Raw genomic sequence first — 10,151 nt, forward strand, 5'->3', positions numbered from 1 at the left:
AAATCCGAAGTAAATCGAATTTGCACCACCGAATTTCGAATCGAATAATCGAATGGTTGGGCAATGTTCGAAATTCGGAAAAAATCGAATTTCAACCCCCCACTACCCATCCCTACTCTGTACTGTACAGTCAACTTTAAAAGTCGACTTTCTTCAGGCTAACCTTAATATTCACGCACCGTCAATTTACTGTCAAAAATTTCTCATGCACATACAACTTGTATGGGACCAACCGAAATTGAACGGCGTGCGTATGAAGCTAACTCAATTTCCAATTTTTGTTCTGCGTGACATTTTGATTTGACGTTTCGCTCAATGAAATCAAATGCAAACGCACGCAAGCCAATTTCGGGTGACGCAAAAAAACATATTCGACGGCGTGCGTACCAAAACGCAAGCCGCGAATATTAGGTTAGCCTGTTTGTTCGACTTTTTTAATAAAAAGAAAATGTATTAAGTATACTCTGCATTTAACTTTAACTCATATATTAGCTATAAACATATGATTCAGAATACGCCAAAAATATCATGATTTACTAGTGGTCTTTAGAATAATTAGGAACTCGATATCGAACAGAAAGTATCGATATGGTACTCATTTAAAGTATCGCCTTAAAAATATCGGGTACCCATTAATATCGGAATAAAAAGACTCGATATTCCAAATATCGATACCAAAATCAAAAAAATTTATCTGAATATAGGTCTCGTATATAGGCCGCTGTGGTGTAATGGTTAGAAGTGCGCAAAGCTTGAAAATGAAAACAGCTTCCCAGTAAGACATAATCGCCGTTCAGAGTCGACCTAAAACTGTAGGGACCCCTTTTGTGCCACAACATTAAGGCGCGCGCGACAAATCGGAGGAGAATCTCGGTCAAACACTAACATATTGTGTAACAACACGTAGAGATTGAGGTGTTGACTTAAAACACCGAGGCCGCGGGTTCAAATTGCACCACATGCAATCCTAACTATATTACAAATTTCTACTCTTTAAAGTCCAATTTATATCGGGAAGAATTGTTAATAACATTATCCTTGTAATGTGAGTTTATGTCATTCGATACGATACTAGGGTTCTGGTACTCGATTCCAAAAAAGATCGTTTTAAAACTATCGAGTAGAAAATATCGGTATCGAATGCCAAAAGTATCGATATGGTATCGTATCGTATCGAAATTCGTGTCCCTAAGAATAATCTGTAATTTAGTGAAATTCAATGCTAGGTAAAGAAAAAAAAACAGACACTAAAGGATTTTTAAAAATTTTGAAAATCGTTCCAGTTATGCAGCATGAAAATGCTTATTTTTGAAAAAAAAATATAAATTCTCACAAAAAAAACTCTAAAAATTTTTTGAATCGATATATGGTAATTACGGACAACTTTTTGAAAAATGTGGCCTTTCCGATGGAGCAGAATTGGCGGGTATTGGTAGAAATATAAATATAAGTGCCACTTTATAAGCATGGATAAATATGGGAGTAGCCCAGACATCTAGTGGATTGGGACTATCCACACGACTATGTCGCATATTAACTGGAATCCTACCAGCAACGTTTTTAGCGGTGTTTAAAGTTTTGTACCTTACGGATTGGTCAAATTCGAACCAAAGACTGTCTTTAAAAACTTACATAAACTCAAGCAGAAAAACTTTCTTGCATGAAATTGTTAAAATAAATATAATAATAATATAATATGTTTATCTTACCTCATTATTAATTGAAGATTGTGGAGACAAACGATTACCAAATTTGAGGAATTTGTTTTCGTATAGTAATTTTATGCGCTGCTCTTAAATGATTTGTACTGTTGTACTATCTTTAAAATTCATTTCGCTACCACACTTTTCACATTTCACTTCAGTTTTATTGACAATTTTTTTTTTTAAATACGACCAAACAGCACTCCGCGCGCTTGTTAGAAGATCAGTTTTTATTGGCAAATAAATTTAAAAAAAGTCGAGAGGGAAAGTGAAAAGTCGACTTCAGTCGACTTCCATAAACTGAAAGTCGATCACTAAAATTCGACTTTTAGGAGTAAAAAGTAGATTTTGGTCGAAAGTCGAAGTCGACTTTGCCATCCCTACTTCGCACGTATTTTGTTTGTATTCCATTACCCAGAAATTAGCAGAACACTCAAAAACTTAGAAATCTGTTGAGTTTAGATTTTGCTTCACATTTTCTTAAGTTGCATTTTTATTGCACTGGTACAAATGGTTGTGCGAGGTTATGCGAAGTATGCATAATCAGACCTTTGAGCATGGATGAGCGTGCATAGGAGCAGTGTTGCCAGGTCTTCTGCATGAGAAAACGTCCCTCTTGGTCCGAAAAAAACGTCATTTCCTACCCAAAAACGTATTTTTGAAATGAATGTACAATAACTGTTCTTATTAAACTTTCATTGTATACAAAGGTACATATGTACGTAAGGTATATTAAAATCTCATTTCGACAGAGCACATTTAGAATGCATTGTAAACTGGTTTGAGATCGTTAATAAAAAATGATTTTATACATACACTTGTGATCAGCTGATTAAGTCATCAACATTTTGATCGATTTTGGCTGTTTTTCGATTGTTTATTTAATGTTTATTATTTTTCCATAAAAGCCAAGCTCATTTTATAACAAACAAAATATAAATCCACATTTCATTTCACTTGTGCAAAAATGATAAAAAATCTGCAAATTTTAGCTATATTTTCAACTTTTTATTCAGATTTTTTAGAATTTTTTTAAGTATGCAGTTTGATAGCCCACTAAATTTCAAGTTTAAAGCGGCTACATAATCGCGTTGATTTTTAATAATTTTTTTTTCTTGTAGACATTTGGTTAGGGGGTCGGTTGTCGAAAATACTAAATTACTTCTGCTAAGAAGGAGTATAGCAAAATTTCAGCTTTTTTGCATTCATTACACTTTCAATGAAGTCTTAAAAAAGTCGCCAACTTTTTTCTTTCAACCAGCCTTTGTCCAAGAATCCAAAAAAAATGCGCGTACACTTGGTTTGTATCATATTTAAGTCATCTGTGTCCAAAGAATAAATATCTTTTGAAGCAAAAAATTTTTAATTAAGATAAAAGCATAGTAAGGTAAAACCATGATAAAAACATTACAAGGTAAATTCATTCTCTCAATTCGTCGGCCATGATTTTGTTCTGACGTTTGCCAACATTTTAAAATCATATAAAATTGAAAATAATAAAATTAAATCCCAACAAGCAAACTAAACTTAAAGAAAGTTTTTTTAAGTTTTCAATTATAAACATTAAGCTTACAAAACGTTGATTTTTTGTTTATAAAACGCTTGAAAGTAAGCGTAATATAATCGAAAAGGAACATTGGTTATAAGATTAGTAATATAAACTTGTAATAAATGTCCAAAAGTAAGCTTTTTATAAGCGTAAAAGTGTAAACTTATAATAAAGGTTAAAAAAAAGTTGTTTATAATCGTGTGAATATAAACTTACTAAAAATTTTAAAAAGAAAGCTATTTATAAACATTTTTATAACCCTTTATTTAAAGATATTTCATTAAAAACTCATACATAGATTGCTTAACATCTAGAAACTAAACGAAATGCGAATTTTCGGCGGACTCATCTACAGTCGCGAAAATATAAATAGGGAATAGACATTTTAGCTTACAAATTCACGATAACACACAAAAATTAAGCATAAAAAAGTGAATTATTACATCTTGTTGCGTGCTTTCAATTACGTGCGGTTATTGGCAAATTGGAAAAACGACATCGATGCAGCTATGTATATATTCCGCTTCATCGCCGCCATTCTCATTGATGAACTTTTCTGAAAAAAATTGAATAATTTTTAATTGAATGTTAAACTAGGAACGGATAAGGAGAACTCATCATTTGAAGACTCGAATGCTCCACCGATTAGCGCTGCGGGTCCTGGATTGGATTTTTTTTTTACCGCATCGGTTTTATCTAATTTTTACTTTTAAAAATATTTTTTAAAAAAACGTAACACGTCACTTACGAATGAAAAAATGTTATATTTACTACTTCATGTCGTTGGCATTTGCATTTCATTTATAAGTTTAAGTTATTTATAAACATTCGCTCTCAAAATTATTAGAGGTTTATTTGAAAAAACTTTTAATAAGCTTTATATTAAAAATGCTTATTTAGCGCTTATTATCGCAAACTTACTTTAAGTTATTTTTAAAAACATTTACTGAAATGCTTGTTGGGTATTGTTCACAATTGTTGTTGTTTGAGATTGAAAATGAGAATGTGTGTGTGAGTTTGAGTTTTGATTTTAAAATTATATTGTTGGCAAGCGTCAGACTGCCTCTCAATGGTTTTACCTTGTTATGTTTTTATCATGGGTAAAACCGTTCTCTCAATGCGTCGGCCATCATTGACGGACGGACGGACGGACGGACGGACAGACAGTCACCGCTTAATCGATTTCTCTTTTCATTCTGATCATTTATGTATACATTTGTCTATATCTATCTCGATTCGTTTTGCCTGTTATGTGAACAAAGTTATAATACCCTTGTGCAGAAGTGCGCTCGGGTATAAAAATCGAAATATATAGACCAACTGAGCTGGTCCCATAAAACTTGACTACATCCTTAGGCCATTTATGAAACTAGGAATTTGAGAGGGTGCCATGTTACTGATTCTAGGCGGAGACGATAACCGATCCCTGAAGTAAGAGAGCCATTGACCTATTTTGTACATAGACAATCGCACAATGTTTTCCAGTCACAGAACATCAGGAATCCTTCCGAAATTCCTTTAGAAGATATTATAAAGTTATTAGGTGCTTTTTTCCTTTAGGAGCTCCAGAAGGCCATATAACTCAATTGGGACCAAATAAACCCCGTTGGGATCCACGTTTTTGTAGAACGTCAGCTCATGCGTTGCCATTAAAAACCCATTATATAATTGGCTCAATAGAGTTTTGTAGTTCTTATGGACAACTTTATGTAATTTTGAAAGAGTCCAGGGATTTTAGTGTTACATATTACCTTGTAGGGCTTGTTGAAGGCTAATTACGGAAGCAGAGCGTGTATGTATACGCGGATATGCCCGCCGGGAAGGCGCCGCCCAGGGCTGATGTATACATATTTAAAAATAAAATAAACAGAAATACCAGAAATATATCAAAATACATAACAATTTTTTCAATAAGGAGATACATACATACATATCTATGGTTGGGGAATTTACGAAATTTCGGGCAAAATCGGGGAATTCTCAAAACTGAGTTGGGTACCCTGGTCAGTGTTGCCAGGTTAACGATCTGGTCGTAATTTTGAAGATTTTTTACTGCCATGATGATTTGACGATTTTCGTGACCTAATGACGAATTTTCTTTATGTGCAAATTTGGCTGGTTCTCAACTTTGAAGATAGCAACACAAGCAGCGTTGCCGAAAGCTTTCGCTGAAAAATCGTCAATTTACCCAAAAAAATTGTCATTTTGACTATTAGATCTTCAATATCTCAAATATGTCTATGTTTGCAGTATACTTAATTTATTTAACAAAACATGAAATATCTTTACAATGAATAAATGAAGAAAGTTACGCCGCTCAATACTCCGGAAGGAAGTCAAGTGTCCAATCTCCATCCCCCAGCGTTGCCACCTTAGTTTCTGTGCATTTCACAATTTTCGTGCTGCCAACATCTCCCTTTTTTTATTATGTTTATTGGATCTCAAGTTGCTCGCTCCCCTCCCTTTCGTTTCGACAAAAATTACGTACGAAAAGATGTAGTAAAATCTTATTTTGACACACAACAACAAAAACACAAAAAAACATGAGATCATGAGATCATTACAACGTACACCAACAAAACAAACAACTTATCACAACTAAAGCACAGAGAATTTTTCACAACGCATGTGCATTTTTTTGTCCTTTATAAAAATACGGTTTATACTAAATACACCAAAAAACATAAAAATAAAATTTCTAAACTTTGTGCAAAACTCGGAAAATGCAATAAATTTGCATGCAAATTGCAACTTTCTAATCAGAATTTTTATAAAAATTTTGAAAATGAAGTTTTGCAGTACATAAAAATTTAGTTTTTTGGTATTGTTTTTACTGAGAGTTTCTTCCATACAAACTATGTCGACAATTTTTTTTTATATGGTAGACACTGTCAGCAAAAAATAAATAATGGCAAAAAATCAACGAAATTTTCTGGTAACTTCAGACTTGCACTTTATTAATTATTGGCCCAAAAGCTACATTTTCAAAATTTTTCTAAAAGATCTGATAAGAAATTGTGATCGGATGAAAGAGTCTCCGAGCCAATAATTTTGTACGGCACTGTACTTATAAGTACTCTGGGTTTCATGAAAGAAAAAAATATTTAAGCACAATATAACATTAAAATATCAGTCATTTCTTTCATTGCTGTGAGCTTGTTTCAAAACTCCTGGCTTTTGCTTAATATATGTAATTGTAAAACTTTGCGCATGTCATTTTAACGTATTAAGGTACTTATATTAATCATCAACTATTGCTAGTGCAAAACGTGCTAAATTAAAAAAAAAAACAAGTAAGAGCAGCGCTGTCTTCGGCTATGCCGAAGGCTTCATACCTTTCATGAACATCTGCAAATTTTAGTTTGACAGATTACTGATTTTAAATACATCTGCATACATCGATAGAGGAGTTATAATTATTGAAAACAGTGCGGAATTTCCTGTTCCCAGCTATATAAATGGACGAGTTATAACGAAAAATTTTATATCTCATTTCGTCAGAGCACATTTAAAATTCATTGTAAACTGGTCATTAATATAAAAACAATTTTATACATACTTGTGATCAGCTGATTAAGTCATCAACATTTTGATCGATTTTGGCTGTTTCTCTTTCGTTTATTATTTGTCCATAAAAGCCAAGCTCATTAACAAACAAAATATAAATCCACAAAAATTGTGCAAAAATTATAAACAATCTGCAAATTTTCAGCTAGATTTTCAACTTTTTATTCAGAGTATTTAGAATTTTTTTTGAGTATGCAGTACAAAAAGAAAGAGGTCATAATGTATATGTAGTAAACAAAGCAATCTGATTTTGTTAACTTTTCGCGTTTGCTCTAAAAATATTTGGAAGTGCAAGTATTATCGATACTTTTTTGCAAATATGAATGAGTACTGGCATCGATTCTTTTTTAGAGTATTATAAATGAGTCTAGTATCGATTACTTTTCTGTTCTATCACTAGTGTTAAGCAAACAGTGAAACAAACAATTTGTTATTTTCTAAGTTTTCGAATAAAATTTCACACTAAATTTAAGTCATTTAATAAACATTTTATGAAAAAAAATTCCCTCTACGGATATGTGATGATGTAGGGAGGAGTTTTTGCACACTGCTGCTTGTTTTTACCAGTTTCGCTTCGCTATTTTTTAAAACAAGGGCAAACGTGACTACAAAAGAAAAAAAAGACCAATTCTATATAATTTAAATTTTAAATGTATTCATAAACGTCGGGACGGCGCGAACGCCATTCCCGGCTACCAAAAATTACACGCACGAGTTATTCGCATTAGGAATAATCGCGAAGGTCAACTCAGCCGAAGTGCAATGGCCAAGCCTCGCTCCGGAGGAACCGCCTTCATGATCACGGTAACCTCTACGCCAGGTAAGTATGCTTTCTTCCGCACACAAGCAACCTTTTCAGCCGATACTCACATAAAATGGTTGAGAACAGCAGATAAACAGAATCGACAAGAAATTAACAAATGAAAAATAAGCGCGTAAAGTCAAGCACAACTATGTATACTTTTTGTGGTTGTTTTGGGTTTGTACAATAAATCCATGCTTTGTAGTTGCCTCTTATGTACATACATTCACACATATGTGCTATTATTAACAGTTGCTGTAATCGAAAGGTAGCGTATGTTAAGTACCGCTGCTTGGATGTATACAGCAAAATGAGTATAGCATGCGATGGTAGTTGCTTCGCATCGACCTGCGTTCAAATTTTAAAATTTCATAGCCTACTGATTTTTTCTTACCAGCCGTTAGAAATCTCAAAGAAGTCTTCTTTTTAGCACTTTTTATTTCGTAATTATCATTTGAAAGTTAAAATTTGTGTTGAACGCTTGTGAATGCGAAAAGAATTAAAAATATAAATAAAAATGGTTGTAGCACCCAAAGCATAGTGAAAAAAGTGCTTAATAATTAAAGTTTCTTATAGCAGACTTAACTTCTTGTGATGTTTTGAAAGTGAAGTGGCGCATAACTTTAAACTTAAAACTTATGACTTGGTATGAATTTCGCCGCTTTTATGACTCAATTGATAATAAATTGCAAATAGGTAAGTTTTCTGAATTTTTCGCTGACAGTTTTGAAGATTTCAAATGCGATGGTCGAGAACTGGGCATCCGCAGAAGTTTACAGATAAAGACAAACGCAAAAACAATAAAATAATTGACAACAATGCTTTCCGCATTGCAATGGAGATTAGCGCACAAATCAGCCAAAATCTTCTAGCCGATGTTGATTCTGAATGTGTTCGTGGATCGATTTAAAAAACCGGATTTAAGTCCCCTTTCAGACACGTCAAGTCTTGAAAGCAATTTTTTTCGCATTATCTTTTGTGTTTTTGTGCTTCCTCACGCGTCAACTTTAATTGAATTCAATTCCTTGGTTCTTAGATGGGAAGCAACGAAAAGATCAAAAGAGACAAGAAAACTTGAAACGAATTGACGGTACGGAGGTATCTGTACTCTTCCCCTCTCTTCCCACCTCCTTCGCCAACGAACGAGCAGACTTGAAAGCAAGACTTGACGTGTCTGAAAGGGGGCTAAGTCATGTACCTCACACAAGAAATCATACATTCGTATGTAAATACACACATCCATACAAATATCAGTAAAATAAGGGGCCTGTTCGAGGCACCTAATAAATGCGGCATTACTGCCGTACTGATGAAAACTTGCAACTGCCCAACTAATAATACGTTGCTAGAAATCCACCAAGAACGTGATACTTTAATAATTCGCGCAACAATGCGGTTGTGATTGCAGCTCGAACAAGCCCAAGTACTCAAGGAACAAGGTCTTATCGAGCGTATTGTGTGAAAGACGAACTGATTGGGTCTTATCAGTGTAGCTTTAGGCCTGGCAAATCCACCATAGACCGGGTATTCACAATACACCAAATCTTGGAAAAGACCCGAGAGAAGAGGATCGACACTCACCACCTATTTGTCGACTTTAAAGCCGCTTTCGACAGCACTAAAAGGAGTTGCCTATACGCCGCTATGTTTGAATTTGGCGTCCCCGCCAAACTGATACGGCTGTGTAAAATGACGTTGAGCAATACCACCAGCTCCGTCAGAATTGGGAAGACATTTCCGCGGCGTTCGTCACCAAACGGGGTTTCAGACAGGGCGACTCCCTCTCATGTGACTTCTTTAATCTGATGTATAGTAGAACTCAACCGCTCAGGAGCAATATACTACAAGAGCATACAATTGCTGGCTTATGCCGATGACATCGATATCATCGGTATCAAAAACTGCGAAGTCTGTTCTGCCTTTTCCAAGTTAGATAAGGAAGAAAAGCGAATGGGTCTGGTGGTAAACGAGGACAAGACGAAGTATCTACTGTAATCAAACAAACAAGTCAGCACATTCGCAGACATAGTGCAGCGAATTAAAATCTAGCGGCTCCGCTAGCTTAGCCATGATGTTCGAATGGGCTCCGACGCTCCAGCTCTGAAAGTATTCAACTTGGAACCCGCTGGTGGTAGCAGAGGAAATTCCGGGTTGTATTTCCCTTATAAAAGCTACCAAATCAAACATAAATATCTATATATAAATTTTAAGACTTTAAATAACAAGAAAAAAACTATTTGCCTTTAAACTAGTAATTGTATTCATAGTTTCCAAAAATTCATTTCTGCCAGCCAAAAGTAACAAACTCTTTTTCTCAACTAAAATTTTATAATTTCTAAAGATGAATTCAACTGGTTTATCTTATATATTATATATATATATATTTACGAAATACAGATGAACTCAAGTGTCTTGCCAAAGATGGCAATCTACAGCGCAAACGGCAACGAAAAGGTGTGCACGAAAAAGTTGAAGAAACTCTTAAGCATTGGTTTGACCAAAATAGGGAAAAGGGTGCAGTGATTTCAAG

At 34.4% G+C, this 10,151-nt stretch overlaps 1 protein-coding gene across 1 annotated transcript in view; it reads right to left on the reverse strand.

Moving 5' to 3' along the window:
- Nucleotides 1-4,644, reverse strand: part of Atg18b (Autophagy-related 18b) — a 15,265-nt gene extending 10,621 nt beyond the window's left edge. The window contains exon 1 of the mRNA XM_017627141.1: nt 4,601-4,644. Coding sequence (XP_017482630.1) covers nt 4,601-4,644 — 44 coding nt within the window. The remainder of the gene's footprint in view (nt 1-4,600) is intronic.
- Between the last annotated feature and the right edge of the window lie 5,507 nt (nt 4,645-10,151).

The sequence above is a fragment of the Rhagoletis zephyria genome, unplaced genomic scaffold (assembly GCF_001687245.7).
Source record: "Rhagoletis zephyria isolate East Lansing unplaced genomic scaffold, Rhagoletis_zephyria_1.1 Rzeph_scaffold_05063, whole genome shotgun sequence".
NCBI classification, from domain to species: domain Eukaryota; kingdom Metazoa; phylum Arthropoda; class Insecta; order Diptera; family Tephritidae; genus Rhagoletis; species Rhagoletis zephyria.